The sequence below is a fragment of the Montipora foliosa genome, chromosome 4 (assembly GCF_036669935.1).
Source record: "Montipora foliosa isolate CH-2021 chromosome 4, ASM3666993v2, whole genome shotgun sequence".
Lineage (NCBI taxonomy): Eukaryota > Metazoa > Cnidaria > Anthozoa > Scleractinia > Acroporidae > Montipora > Montipora foliosa.
The window spans coordinates 23,415,599-23,430,598 of record NC_090872.1 but is presented as its reverse complement, the minus strand read 5'-3'; the positions used below and the strand labels follow the sequence as shown (position 1 = coordinate 23,430,598).

Below are 15,000 nucleotides of genomic sequence, written 5' to 3'. Positions count from 1 at the left end.
AAAGAAAGTGCTTTACTCCATTGCAGAAAAAATGCAAATGCAGGAGAAGGTTGATCCAGGTATTGATGAACATGTACAGTTATCTCAAATGATTAATCATTTGATGTTTAAAACGGGAAAGCCTGATAAGAGAAACGTAAGGAGAAGTTGGGTCTTATAATTCGACTCGCTAACTGTCATTAGTCAAAACTAAAGCAGATAAGCTCATTAATATTTGGCATAGGCTCAGACCACAGACCAGGTCTTTTGACTCTAGGGCTCAAGTTGTCCAGGCGTATGTTGTCAAGTCAGTCACAATTCTGGCAAAACGGCTAGACAAGGCATTGAACATGAAAGACAAGCTGCCAGACATGACCTAATCATCTGGTCATGGTATAGATGCCATTCAGAAAGATCAATATTCAATAATGGCATGGATGCAAGCGAAACAATGAGCTTCGCCAACTATGAAATAAATGCTTGCCGCAGAGAGTGTATCAAGCCTGACTTTAATGAGGATTACATGTTCCCATAAACCAATTCCTCTTTGGTGGTGACTAGAGGAAATAAAGAAAACCAATAAAGTCCATACGAAAAGCTATGGTGCAGCAGAGTTTATTCTCCAGACAGCGCCACTTCAAGAGTTGTGGCTCACAGAGGTTCAGAGGTCGTAGTTCACGATCGCAGCCCCAGCGACACGGCTATTCACAGCGTCCTTTTTTAGGAAAGCGCCCCTATCTCTACAGCAACCCATATCAGAAGCGACAAAAAGGGGGAGGGAAGAACAAGGAGCCAAAGACTTAACTGCACCTCCAGTGAATATGCAAACCACAGATGAGGTGAGACACTCACCCTTGACATATTTTAAGGGGGACAGTTTTCCCCTCATAGGCACTGCTCAATTCAAAGCAGGTAGATTGAAAGAGTTTATGCACAACTGGAGGAAGTTGACTACTAACCCCTTTATCCTCGACACAGGGTGATTTTGGTGCAAAAAGGGAACTGAGTACATCAGTTAAACTGGAATTGCAATGGTGGATTGATAATATCCATGCACCATGCGGACAGGAAAATCTCACCACCTAGTCCAAATATTGCAATCAATACAGATGCATCAAAAACAAGGATTAGGGGCAGTGAGAGACAAACAGATCACAGGTGGTCGGTGGTCCCCTGTGGCAGCAAGCTTGCACATTAATGAGCTGGAATTCAAAGCAGTCCTCTTTGCGTTACATTCATTGTGCAAAAATGTCAGATAACACAACCACTGTCTTCTACATAAACAATATGGGAGGCAGTAAATCAATGATATTGCAAAGAGCATTTGACAATTTGCCTTGGAGAGAAATAATTTCCTTAGCTCAGTTCATGTGCCACGGAAACAGAATACAACGGAGTGGATGATGAATCCAGAGGTCTTCCAAAAGCTGTTTGCTTTCAGGTTAAACAAACAGATTGATGATTATGTGTCATGGACACCAGACCCTGATGCAACTGTTGTGGATGCTTTTTCAATACTATGGGACGGGAAGCCATTTTATGCATTCTGTCTCCCCCCTTTTTCTCTCATTCCCAGATGGTTACAGAAGATCACAACAGACAAGGAAGTGAGTGATCATTGTACCCATGTGGCACACTCAGACATATGCATTTTACCCCTGGATAATGTTCAGGCTGATTCAACTGCCAAGGCTGTTACTGCGGAAGGAGAACCTGTTAAGACTGCCACATTTCCAATGAAATCACCCACTATGGAAGAAAATGAAACCGATGGCATGTTTTGTATCCAAAAATACCTTGAGGCAAAAGGAATTCCAGAGGAAGCTAGAGGAGTCATGTTGCAGCCCTGGCGGAAATCCACCCAACACCAGTACGGCGTCTATCTTAACAAGTGGTCATCATTCTGCAGTGAAAGGAACATTGATTCGCATGACATTTCTGTCATAATGTGTTTATGGGCTAGGATACAGTTCTCTTAACACTGCTCGCTGTGCTTTATCCTCACTTGAGTGTGGTAGGACATGTTCAGTTGGAAATCATCCTTTCATTTGTCGGTTTATGAGAGGGGTTTACATTTCGAGGCCAAAGAAGTCTCATTATACCACTGCTTGGGATGTTAAAGTTGTGATAGACTATTTTCGACAATGGAAAGACAATACAGATCTCTCGCTTAAGGAACTCACGATGAAAACTGCCACTCTAGTTGCCCTAGTATCAGCACAGAGGGTGCTGTCATTGAAAAAGTTAGATTGAAGTTGCATGATGTAGGAAAAGTAGGCCGTCTGTCAAGTCCCCAGTCATTGGACTTTGCTCTTTCCCTGAGAACCCTAAAATTTGTATGGTTGAAACTTTGTCACATTATCTTAAGAGAACAAGCTAAAACACAGTCATTAAGAGAGCAAGAAACTCAGTTGTTTTTGGCATACCAGAAGCCTTATCATGCTGTCAGTGTTAGTACTTTTAGGCGCTGGATAATGTCTATGCTTAAACTAGCTGGTATAGACACCACTAGATTCAGCAGCTTCACAGGCAGGAGTATGGTCCTCCAAGCAAACTTTTACTAAACATTATTGTGTGCCTATTCAACACCAAAGTACTCTTGCAGAAGCAATTTATAAGGCCTGAATTGAGACTGCAGCATTTTAGTGAAGTTGACGTTGTTAACAGTTAACTGATCAATGTACTCAAGCATGTGATAAGATTTCATGTGATGTTCTTTCCAGGTTGGGCTGAGATTAAAGAATTTTATGTTGAATTGATATTTTCTAGCCCTGCATTTATCATGGCTTCAAAATCTCACATGATCCCTCAAGCCGATGACGTAGGCTAAGAAAAATTAAACAAGACTTACCTGGAAGTCGAAGTTTGAGATTCTCCTACGTTATCATAGGCTTGGAGGACCAGATGCCCACCCTAGAAGAGATCCCTTCCTGTGTTATCGTCATATGATAAATACAGGCCATACTCCTTTGAAGACTGAAGAACGCATGCGCACTGCAATTTCACCTGATCCCTCAAGCCTAAGATGACGTAGAAGAATCTCAATCAAACTTCGACTTCCAGATAAGTCCTGCTTAATTTTTTAATTATTGGGATATTAATTAAAAAATGATGGTAGCCATGCATTTTTCGAAGAAGTGGACAAAGACATTTTTGAGGGAAAACAAAGAAACGATTTGTCTTGTACATTTGATAGGAATGAACTGAGACTACTGGACTTCCAAAGATTTCTTAAATAAGCAATATTCTTGGGCAGATCCAGAATTTCGGGGAATTGGGCGGACCCTTAAATTCTCGGGAGACTATGCTTGTGTAAGCGATGTATGTCCACTTCAATGTTTTTTATAAACTGAGAATTGGTAGAGTAAGAGTCGGAATCAGTGTAACTGCATACGACATTTGAAGTTCAGAAGATCGTAGTTTAAATGACCAAAGGATCTTCGAGCCTAACTGTCCGACTTAAACCCTTCATCATAAAGACAAAATGTGTCACCATACCTATTGGCTCCATTCGAAACAAATCGCCGGGATCTCGCGTATCCAGACCCGGATATGGCGCTCTACTCATCCTACACATACAGCATCGTTGCATCAAACCGCGACGGAAAAGATAAACAAGAGTTGCCACAACAAGAGTTACCATAACGATCCCAAGTAACACCAACGAGGATATGCTCACTGACTCAATTATAGTAGGCTTGTCATCTATTATCCGCGTAATTTCAAATTGGTAATAAATGCTTGTAGGCTGCTTAGAAAACTCATCTCGAGTGATCCCGACTCCTGTTTCGGGCGATGGCGTGGACTCGGAATCGTTTATCCGCTCATTTTGCTTAGACGTATCATCTTGAATGATGGTGGTCATTGTCTGCGGCGATGGCGTGATAAATTCACACCCAGTGGCGCTACTGTTAAACGAACAGATCATGTTTGATCCTGCTCCCAATTTTCTTTTACATTCTTCTTCTACTGTATTATTGCCATCACCGCAACAAGAACAGTTGAGGCAGCCTCTTTCGTCGTCAAAATACCTACGATAGTTGTATTTAGAAAATGAAATGGGTATTTTTTTGTTAAAAAATAAATAGGACATTCTGATGTACTAAGCGATGAGCTTGCATTACGTTATGTTACCATAGTAATCTTCAGAAAAGAACTTTTTACTGTATAATATGTTGTACTGTAAATTCCAATGTGTTTGTAACGTTAGTTAGTACGAGCAAACTATAGAAAGATATCCGGTTCCATGGATATTATTTTTTATCAGCATTCAAAATATTTATGCTTTTTTTATTTGCTCAGGTTCTTCGCGCACAATTCTAGCTAGCCGACAAGACAACGTCACCCGTCGTCCAATAGAGACTTCAATCATCCCATAATGTGTCACTTTGTTGGAATCACTATGCTGTAAGTTGTATATGACATCGAAATAAATTGATGCACACTCATGACTAGATTTGTTTTCCCTAGAGTAGACGAAATAAAGGGACGTAGACGAAGACAAAGTAAAGGGAAACAACAAGACTCTTGGGAGCTTTCCATTAGGAAAATTGGGTAAGGATTCGTATGAAACGGAAATATTCTGGAAAAAAGTTTGGAAATTTGGTATACCTTGCAAAGTGGTCTTGCAGTTCCAGAAATCTGGGACAACCGCAAAGTTTATTCCTCTTCGCCTGCAATCGCAGTTTACTCAGTTTTGGGACAGTAGACCTTAACATGATTGGTTTCGAGTGGCCAACCGAAAAATGTTGTTTATTCGTATTATGTCTTGAAAAGATGGAATTTTAAAACTTCTGGTCGAATGGGACCGGGCGTGAATTTGTTTGTTGTTTGTTTGCTTTGTTTTGTTCGTTTTTTAACAATCACAGCGAAACAAAAAACAAACGGTACCACAAGAACCCAATCTCTGTATTTAGAAGCCCGCTTACTGAGCATTAACGTGTTTCGAAGTTCCTGAAAAATTGACGTAAATGCCGAAGATCACACCTCTCTTTAATCATGCACTGATCACGTGCTGTTGCTTTCAGCGACGAGCAAAAGCTAAGGAATTATGGACGCTTTCCAATCGAACAAAGTTTCCGGAGATTCCTGTTGGTTGAAAGTCAAATGGAACGGTCCATTCCTGTTTTGTCTGTCCAAAATATTTCTTTCGGAATCACTTTCGTAGGTGTCGCCGACGCAAATTTTCCTTTCGTAAACGGTCGTTGCCATTTCTCAGAACGGTCGTTGCCATTTGAAACGGTCGATGCCATTTATAACGGTCGGCTACACAATTCACTTCAAAGAAAATTAAAAGAAACAAACTAAGAAAAAATATTAACAAAAATTAAGACAAAAAAGAAAAAAAAAACATTTATAAAAGAAAAACTGGAGGAAAAAAAGAGTCTGAAAGTTTCAAAACTCGAACTCGGGTTTTTAGCCCTCACCCTAAACAGAACCCTAACCCGAACCCTAACTCATATGACCAGCGAGACACAACTCCCAGTAACCGCAACCTTTTGAGTTCTTAGATCTAATGAGTGTAATTCAGAGCTAAAAAATGGTATCCACCGGCAACGACCGTTTACGAAAGGGAAATAGGCGTCGCCGACTGTCTGTTGCAATTGATCGGACAGAAAAGTCGCGTTCCATTTGACCAAACTTTTTTTTTGCACGTGACACTCTGATTGATTGAAAACTCATTTGAACCAGCGGTAGCTTGGGTCAGGTTTGGGCAGCTGGAATGTACCATTCAATTGGCCACATGGAATTTAGAACGCATCCAAGTCGAGATACATTTCAATATGCCACTTCCAACTTACAGCAGTCTATAACTTCGATAAACATGTTTAACGGCGTTTTCAGAGACCCGAGTCATTTATAGGTTGAGTTTCCCCCGAAAACAGCCAATGATGATGACCCTTGCATAATAATTATTGATTTTTTTCCCGTGGAATTCAAAAACACGCGGTCTGAAAATCTTTTTTAAAAAAGACAGGTGTAAACAATATTTTTCTCTGTAAAACGTCCGTGACATAGAGCTAGTATGAAAGTTGTGCGTTCTTGGTTACACCCTACTGACGAGAAAAGGAATATATTCCATTGATTACATCTGTACCTGTTGGGGTCGACACATGATTTTCCACACTGAGCATTCGATGTTTCATCGCATGGATGGACAACTTCCTGACCTTTCATGCAGGAATCACACTCCTTGCATTGCGAGATATCATCTTTGCTAGAGTACGATTTCCCAGGCAGGCAATTTTCGCAGGTTATTAATAAACTCGCCTGTGCATCTAATAGTATATGGTCTCCACACTTGTGGGAAAGTCCCAGACCTGCAGCACACCTCGGACAATCCTCACATACAAATGTGCCATCCCCAAAGTCTACAGTGAGTTGAGTATCACTGCAAGTGTAATTTGCCTAAACGATGTAAAATAAGACAGAAAGTTAAAGGTCTTAATTCTCATGGAAACGTAGTGAAAGGGAGACGAAGGGGGTGCGTAAGAAGTACAAATGCAAGCACATGAAACGCAGCAAAAAGTGATTTTTTTACGTTTAATATACACATTTTTTGTCTTTCGTTGCTGTTGTCTTACGCTTTGCTTAAGGTCTGGGTAAAGGAAAATGAAGTTTCCACGGAAAAATAAAATTGTCTCGCCCTAATTTTTGTATAGGATCAAACTATATATCATATTAAAGCTAATAGATTGGATTATTTGAATTATTTGAATATTTGAATAAGTTTTCTGGTTTGGCCGGTCAGTTCTGTCAAATGGAAAGCGTCCTAAGCCCTTAGAAAATCGAGCTTAAATATTTCGGGTGCAATCCACGTTCTTTCTGAATAACTCCGCCCCATATTCGAAAGCCAACTATGCTAAGTCAATCAGGGTTCGGGCTCGTGCTAAGGTAGAAGATCGCGGGTGAACGCTATCAATTGACACCCAATCCTTTCACGTGTGATTGACATGATTCGTCCATCATTTTTCTCGTGCAGATTATGACGGGAAAATATATTTTACAGCATACCGATTCAAGATTCGCAAAAACAAGAGTTTACCTTTACCGAGACCTTAAAAATAGGGATTATCTGCATGCTATCACTATTAGTTGTTGGTTATCTTAAAAAATTGTCGTAAAACTCAGTATGTATATACGAAATCGTATGAGCTTATTCGAGATTTATGGGCACGAGTAATGTTTTGAAAGTTCTCAAAATCGCACATCACTCTCGCCCATAACTCACGAAATGCACGCGCAAGTCCATTTGATTTCTTATTGATTATCAAAATGCGTCCATAATTGAGCTTATTATATGAATAATAACAGGCAATAACGGTCGCACGTGACAATAAAGTTATTTACAGGCAATGTCTGTAACACTTCAGAATATTAATAACTCCTGGAACAGCACAGAAACCATACTCACATTGACAAAGTTAGGAATCAACAGAAAGACCAAGACAATTTTGTATGCCTGCAAATTAAATTCAGAAAGCGGATGAGAAAATGGTCGACCCTGCAAAACAGAGAACAATTTGATGGGCTCTGGTTTGCATTTACGTGATTCTTTGAAGAACAAAAAAAGGTATCATGCACTTGTTGGCTCACAATTTGTCTCGTCCAGTACTAGTTTGATCGGTTTGAACTTGAAGGCCAGGTCAAACGATGTCAATGTTTTGGCCCATGTTGGAGTTGCCAACCAATTGGGGAGAAGAAAAGAAAAAAATAGAAACAAAATGAAAAAAAAAAAATGAAAATTAAGGAGTTGCCAAAAAGATATCAAACACCCTTTCACAAACGTAATTTATCCAACATATTCTCTACTCAATTTCTTGGATTTGTATCCACTCGGTCCCTGTACGGGATATGATGGGTTATGAATCAATTCCCCTTTATTTTGTTTAAATGAGTTGCATATCCTTTTTTTACTCCTCTCTTCCTTTCTTGTGTAATACACTTTCTTGAACTGATAAGAGTGTTTTAGATAATGTGAAGTATTGTAAGGTGTGGAAACAGAACAATTATAAAATATCAGGGGCCCATGACTACGAGAGAACAACTCCCATACTAAGCCTATGTCACGGAATTTTTACGGACCGATCTCTTTTTAGACCACTTTATCCGAAAGGAGGTTCCGGTTCGGTGACGCTATGACGTCGAGAAAGTTTCTCGTGATTGGTCATCGGGCTCCCGCGGGAGTCTCATTCGTGGGAAAAACGTTCCTAAAAATAACAAGGTTTGTCAAAACGCCCGATCAAGAATTCAGTTCGGAAGAAGTGATGGGTTCCTGAAAATTTAAATTCCTGCGAAGCGAGCGTAGCAGCAACATAGTCTGGATTGAAGAAAAGATTTAGGAAAAGTATTTAAGCTACGATGAATCCTCGAATTTACAACTTTATAATAATAATAATAATAATAATAATAATAATAATCGTATTTATATAGGGCTCATATCCTAACAGCTCATGGCGCTTAACAAGATTAAAAGATACTAACTACAATGTAATAATACGACTATACTAACAAGTGAAAGTGGCTAAGAAATAAATTAACAAATAATTAATTGAATAGAAGAACAATGAATGAATGAATGAATGTTTATTTGCCACACAACTCATAGAATTACAACGACAATCAATAATAGTAGTAATAAAGTCATTAATAAAAAAAAGGATAGATGTTACAAGAATTGTGGTGAGGAGACCCTAAGAAACCACCGCGCTTATAAGAGGGCCCCCCTGATATACCTGTCGTTAATCTAATTAGGCTCACGCAATGCTTGTGCAGCATAACTAACTCAGTTTTTTTTTAAAGAAACCCTAAGATATTTTTCTTAAAGTTCAGATAACTAGATGAATTATTAATTGCTCCAGGAAGAGAGTTCCAGATTTTTGAACCCTGATCATGGGAATTCTAAATTGTGTGATGTTAGTGCGACAAAAATGTGGCCGATAATTGTTGGCTATTGTGCACTTGGCGGCTTGTTTGAAACAGTCATGTTAATATTTTTCCACAATAGTTATGCTGTCTTTAATTTTGCCTTTGACCAGGAGAAACATGGCCGTAAATATTTAACAGAATACATTTTAAACTCAAATGCATTTCAATCTTTGTTGTTGTTACTGGAACGGAGCTATCCAATGAAATGACCTCCACTATCCAGTCTTGCGGAGCAAATGAACAGCCATGTCATGTCGAATTCGCAGAGTTTAGAGTGATGGCAGCAAGAGAGGTTGCACGTTTTGTGGACAAAATCGGTAAAAAATCTTGTGATCTTGACCCTATACCAGCATCTATTCTCAAGGAATGCAAATCGACTCTTCTCACTAACATGGTTAACATGTCGCTCCAATCAGCATATATTCCCGCTACACTGAAGGAAGCAATGATTAAACCGAAGCTGAAGAAGGACAACCTAGATTCTAAGGATTATCTAAATTTCAGACCTATCTCAAATCTGAAGGTTTTATCAAAGATAATTGAAAAGGCAGTATCTTGTCAATTGAGTGATTACCTACGTGATAATGATCTGGAGGAATCTTTTCAGTCAGTGTATAAATGCTTTCACAGCACAGAGACTGCTCTTTTGAAGGTGCAAAATGATATTCTCTGTGAAATAGATAGTCAGGAATGCGTTGTCCTGCTGCTGTTGGACATGTCTGCAGCGTTCGACACCGTCGACCATGAGTTGCTACTGGAAAGAATGTCAAAACGCTACGGTGTGAAAAGAAATGCGCTAAAATGGTTCCGATCCTATATTCAAGATCGGAAGCAGTTTGTGATGATTGATGGAGTCAAATCAAAAGTGAAAGAACTCCGGTATGGTGTTCCCCAGGGATCAGTTTTAGGGCCGATCCTGTACTTTGCTATACACGTCGCCCATCGGGGACATAATTAGACGGCATGGACTCAACTACCATCTCTACGCCGACGACACTCAGCTATATCTCTCATTTAAGCCCCCTACCGCTGAACAAGCCGGTTCAATAGCTAAGATAGAAGCGTGTGTTTCCGAAATCGACTCGTGGATGGTAAGCAATAAGCTTAAACTGAACAGAGGAAAAACGGAGTTACTGGTCCTAAGGGCCCGCCCCCCCCCCCCCCCCCCCATCAATAGAATACATCGATGTGTCTGGTGAACAGATCAAGCCATCCCCTACTGCAAGGAACATTGGAATTATCTTCGATGAGCACATGTCTTTAGATAAGCATGTTACCAATACCTGCAAGGCCTGTTTTTTCCACCTCAGGAACATTAGTAAGATAAGAGACTGTTTATCTCCAGAAGATACTGAAAAGCTGGTTCACGCATTCATTACCTCTAAGCTTGATAGCGCCAACTCGCCATTTTATAGGCTACCCACCTTTCTAATGGATAGCTTACAAAATGTCCAGAATGCTGCGGCCCGCATTATTACTCGTACCAAGAAATATGACCACATTACGCCTGTCCCAAAGCAACTGCACTGGCTTCCAGTTAACCAGCGCATTAACTATAAGATACTACTTCTGACCTATAAAGCGCTTAATGGCCAGGCTCCTAGTTACATTACTGAACTATTAGAGCCCTATGAACCAACTAGGAATCTGAGATCTTCCTCTAAAAATTGACTAAAAATACCACCCGTCAAGCTAGTAAGTTATGGCCATAGGTGTTTCTCTTTTGCAGCACCCAGTTTATGGAACTCTCTCCCCGACATTATGAGACAGAGTAGCTCGTTACCAAGTTTTAAGACCTATACGAGAACATACCTTTTTAAAAAAGTGGTATAACTTAGATTAGCATGTAATATAGTCTTTAACCTGGAAATATAGTTTTAATATCTTAAAATAGTCTTAATATAGTTTTTACCTGAAAATTGTAAAAATCCATCCTACTGCTACTTGTAAATTTTCCTATTTTGGATTGTAATTATTGTAAAGCGCTATTGGGCTAAAAGGAAATAGCGCTATATAAACAAAGCATTATTATTATTATTATTATTATTATTATTATTATTATGACTTGTAGTTCAGGTTGCAACTATTGCTTTGTTTAAAACTCTTTTCCAGCATTCGTGCTGAAAATGACGCCTGCAAGCACCATTCACGTAGGATTCGTAGAATGCCGCCATTTCCATCAATCGCTATGAAATTTGGCGTGTCTACTAGGAAGATATGGGGGCTCAAAGCTTTGGCAACAGGTCTCAGCGAAGTTAACGAGTTCCACCAATGTTCTCCTCGCAAATGCTGAGAAATGCCTACCGTCAAATTATAGGCTCTGCCATTGAAGTCGCGTGTCGCACGTCCCGTCATCGTAGCCCCTGGGAATGCTTCCGCAGCCGAGTGACAGGGGCGAGAGGCGAGTGTCCGGCGTCTCTACATAACCGGAACCTGTGTGCTAAGGGAAGGAAAACGCCTACAGAAAACCACTGGCCCTCCAGGTTGGGGGTTGGGCGTGGGGCTAACAACCCCACCCCGTAAAAACCATCAAGTTACAGAAACCGCAACTATGAATTCAAATCCGCAGAGTCCTATGGAAATTTCAAGCCAAGCTCCAGAGCTTGGCAGTATGACAGCTCCTAGTGGAAATCCATCACGGGAAGCTATGAGCTCAAGGAGGAATTTTCTTGGGCCCAAAACGATGGTACGACTTGCGACATGGAACGTCCGCACAATGTTTGAAACTGGTAAGACGGCAAAGGTTACAAAGGAGATGGAAAGATATGACCTGGACATCCTTGGTGTTAGTCAATGTAGGTGGATTGGCGCAGGAAGGAAGAAGACAAGTGATAGCTTTACAATTTTGTTTTCTGGGAAGGAAAATGCACATGCAAACGGTGTTGCCCTTATCATCGACAGAAGTATAGAAAAGACCCTCATTGAATGGGAACCTGTCAGCGATAGAATCATCAGAGCAAGGTTCCATTCCAAATATTGTAAGCTTACTATAATACAATGTTATGCCCCTACTAACGAGGCAGAGGATGAGGTAAAAGACGAATGGTATGAACAGCTCCAATATGAAGTATCCAGAGTCCCTCAACATGACTTGCTGCTGATAATGGGAGATATTAATGCTAAAGTTGGCCTGGACAACAGCAACTGCGAAGCTGCTGTGGGGAGCATGGCTGTGGGAGTATTAATGACAATGGAGACAGGCTGGTTGATTTTTGTTTGAACAATAACTGTATAATAGGGGGTACAATCTTCCCCCACAAGATAATTCACAAACTGACCTGGAAATCCCCCGATGGTCGTACAATCAATCAGATCAACCACGTAATAACCGACAAGAAGTGGAGGAGATCCCTTCTGGATGTAAAAGTATATCGGGGTGCAGATGTAAGCAGTGATCACTACATGTTATTCGCCAAAATTAAGCTTAAGCTTATTGCTGTAGACTCCAATAAACAACGCAGGAGAGTGTATGACATCAACCGATTGAAATCGCAAGAGGTCAGAAGAAACTTCAGCATTGAGCTTAAGGACGTTCGCGCCAAAATCTTCCTACGGTGAGATTTTCTTCATTTCTCGTCTAGAGTTAGGTCATAAAGTACTTACTCCAAAAATGAAAAAAAAAATGGGGGTCACCGGCTTTGTTTCGGAGAAAATGGCAGTGGAAAAATGCCTTAATTTCGAGAAATCGGTCATAATAGCGAGATGTAGACTCATCTGCTCATTCATCGAAAATCATAAAAATAAGCTGTTTGAGTGAAGGTTTCCGTGCATAGGTTTTTAGGAGTGAGATTTTTAGATAATTGTATGCCGCTAGGGATGTGGTAAACAGTAGAGTTCATCCTCGACGAGCGTTTTCGTAAGCTCTATCCGTTGCAATCACTACCGGAATTCGATGGCAGAAGGAAAGAAAATGTTAAAAAAAAATAACTTCTTACGGTGAGAATTTTTTCATTTCATCATATTTTGTAGATAGTAAGTAAAGTAATTGATTCATGATTAAAAAAATACGGGTCACCGATGATCTGAACGAGTAAAATCGATGTGATTTTGCAAAGCTCTTGGAAAAGTTCGTTTGTCACGCTTTTGCGTGACCTGTCGGGCAAGGACTGGAACCCAAGAGAGGATCGATCGTTGGAGAGATGAAAGGTTTTTACCAAAAAAAAACCTTTCTCGAGCATAGCAACGAAGTTTTAAGCAGGGGTCATCTTCATTTGGTTAGTGTTTTGTATAATATCTCCCCATTGCCGTCATGCTCATCCTCTGGAGTGTGTTTTTTTGTCAAATTCAATCGCTGATTGTTTCCACGCAGGTCCGCACTATTCAAGCGGACGAGGACGAAAATACTGCTCAATTTTCACGAAAGTAAAGGAAAAGAACTTTAAAAACATGCATTCACTTTGAAATTAAGTTCGTAGGGTAATAAAAACATTAAAAAGAAACAGCCCCATTAAATTTACGCAACGGTTCGTCGTCGAGTTTTCCAAACTTTCAGCCACTAGTCTACTCGATCGGCTACCTTTTCCAGAGCTTTTCCATCCTCCCGCTCACTTCTCTTTAAAGTTGCATGATGATTCGGAAATAAATGTTCCATTCTTTTGCCGGCCTGGAATTTTTTCCGCGGCGTTTTTGTTGCCATGTTATTTTAACTGATGCTTGAAAAATATGTATGTAGGTGCCAAGTAGGTGCACAACTGATAAAACCTCGCGAATATCAGTCGTGCAGTAGTCCACTTGACTTTCATAAATATTTCAAATCGATTTTGACTGATCACGATCTTCTCTGATCCAACGCTGTGCAAGACCTTATTGTCCACGGTTTTTGCAAAGGTTTTAAAACCTCAACTGTTGGAAGTAATGCGTGACATTTTACAGTCGCGTTACCTGCGCAGTAACGTTGCGCACAAGCAATTAGCGCGAACGTCCTTAAGAACAGGTTTGCTGCACTCGCCGATCTTGAGGATGAAATAGATCAGGACCCAGTGGAGTGTTCGTGGAATCGATTCAAGGAGCTGTATGCTGATGCTGCAAAGAAAACTGTTGGCTTTAAGAAAAAGAAGACCAAGAAATGGTTATCAGCTGAAACTTGGGCCAGATTAGAAGTTAGGAGGAAGACAAAGGAGAAGTTGTTGAATGCTAAATCGTCAAGGCAGATTGAACGAACACAGCAGGAGTATAAAATCAGAGATAGAGAAGTCAAGCGGAGTGCAAGAAAGGACAAGAGGAACTTCATCAAGAAGCTGGCTAGCGAAGCTGAGGAAGCAGCAGAGAAGAAAGATTTTGGAACAGTTTACAAGATCACTAAGCAACTTTGTGGCAACTTCACCAATCACAGCATGCCAGTAAAAGACAAGCAGGGACAGATGATAACAACAGAAAGGGAGCAAGCTGCTAGGTGGGTGCAACACTTTGAAGAAGTCCTTAACCGGCCAGACCCAGGGGAACCAGCAGATCCACCACCTTCTGAATCATATCTTGATATAGGCACCAGCCCCCCAGGCACAGCAGAGGTTCGCTCGGCAATTGAAAACATGAAAAACGAAAAAGCCCCAGGAATTGATTCACTTCAAGCTGAGCTGTTTAAAGCGGACATTAATACAGCATCTAGGTTATTAACGGACCTCTTCTCAAAGATTTGGGAACAAGAAGTTATTCCAAATGACTGGACCAAAGGCCTTATATTCACGCTTCCAAAGAAAGGCGATCTCGGCAACTGTGATAATTGGAGGGGAAGTACCCTACTCTCTGTATCAAGTAAGATATTTTGCAGGATACTGCTTAAGCGCATTGAAAACGCTATCGATTCAACACTCAGAGAAGAACAGGCTGGGTTTAGAAGAGGACGAGGTTGTATGGATCAGATCTTTGCTTTACGAAATATCCTGGAACAGTCTCTCGAATGGAACACATCTCTTTGCATTAACTTTATCGATTTCCAAAAGGCGCTCGATAGCGTGCACCGAGAGAGTCTATGGAAGATCCTTCAAGTATATGGATTACCTCCCAAGATTATCAACCTTATCAAGATGTTCTATGACAACTTCGAATGTAGTATCATCCTTGGAAACACCATTACAGAAGCATTTCCAGTAAAGT

The 15,000-nt window shown here is 40.5% G+C and overlaps 1 protein-coding gene and 1 pseudogene across 1 annotated transcript in view; one reads left to right on the top strand and one right to left on the bottom strand.

Annotated features, from left to right (window-relative positions):
- Window positions 1–15,000, bottom strand: part of LOC138000343 (uncharacterized) — a 34,997-nt gene that overhangs the window by 8,700 nt on the left and 11,297 nt on the right. Inside the window, exons 3-5 of the mRNA XM_068846672.1 lie at window positions 7,394–7,441; window positions 6,077–6,387; window positions 3,478–4,010 (exon numbers count right to left, since the gene is read on the bottom strand). Of these exons, the coding sequence (XP_068702773.1) occupies window positions 3,478–4,010; window positions 6,077–6,387; window positions 7,394–7,441 (892 nt within the window). The remainder of the gene's footprint in view (window positions 1–3,477; window positions 4,011–6,076; window positions 6,388–7,393; window positions 7,442–15,000) is intronic.
- Window positions 12,011–13,987, top strand: LOC138000347 (craniofacial development protein 2-like; annotated as a pseudogene).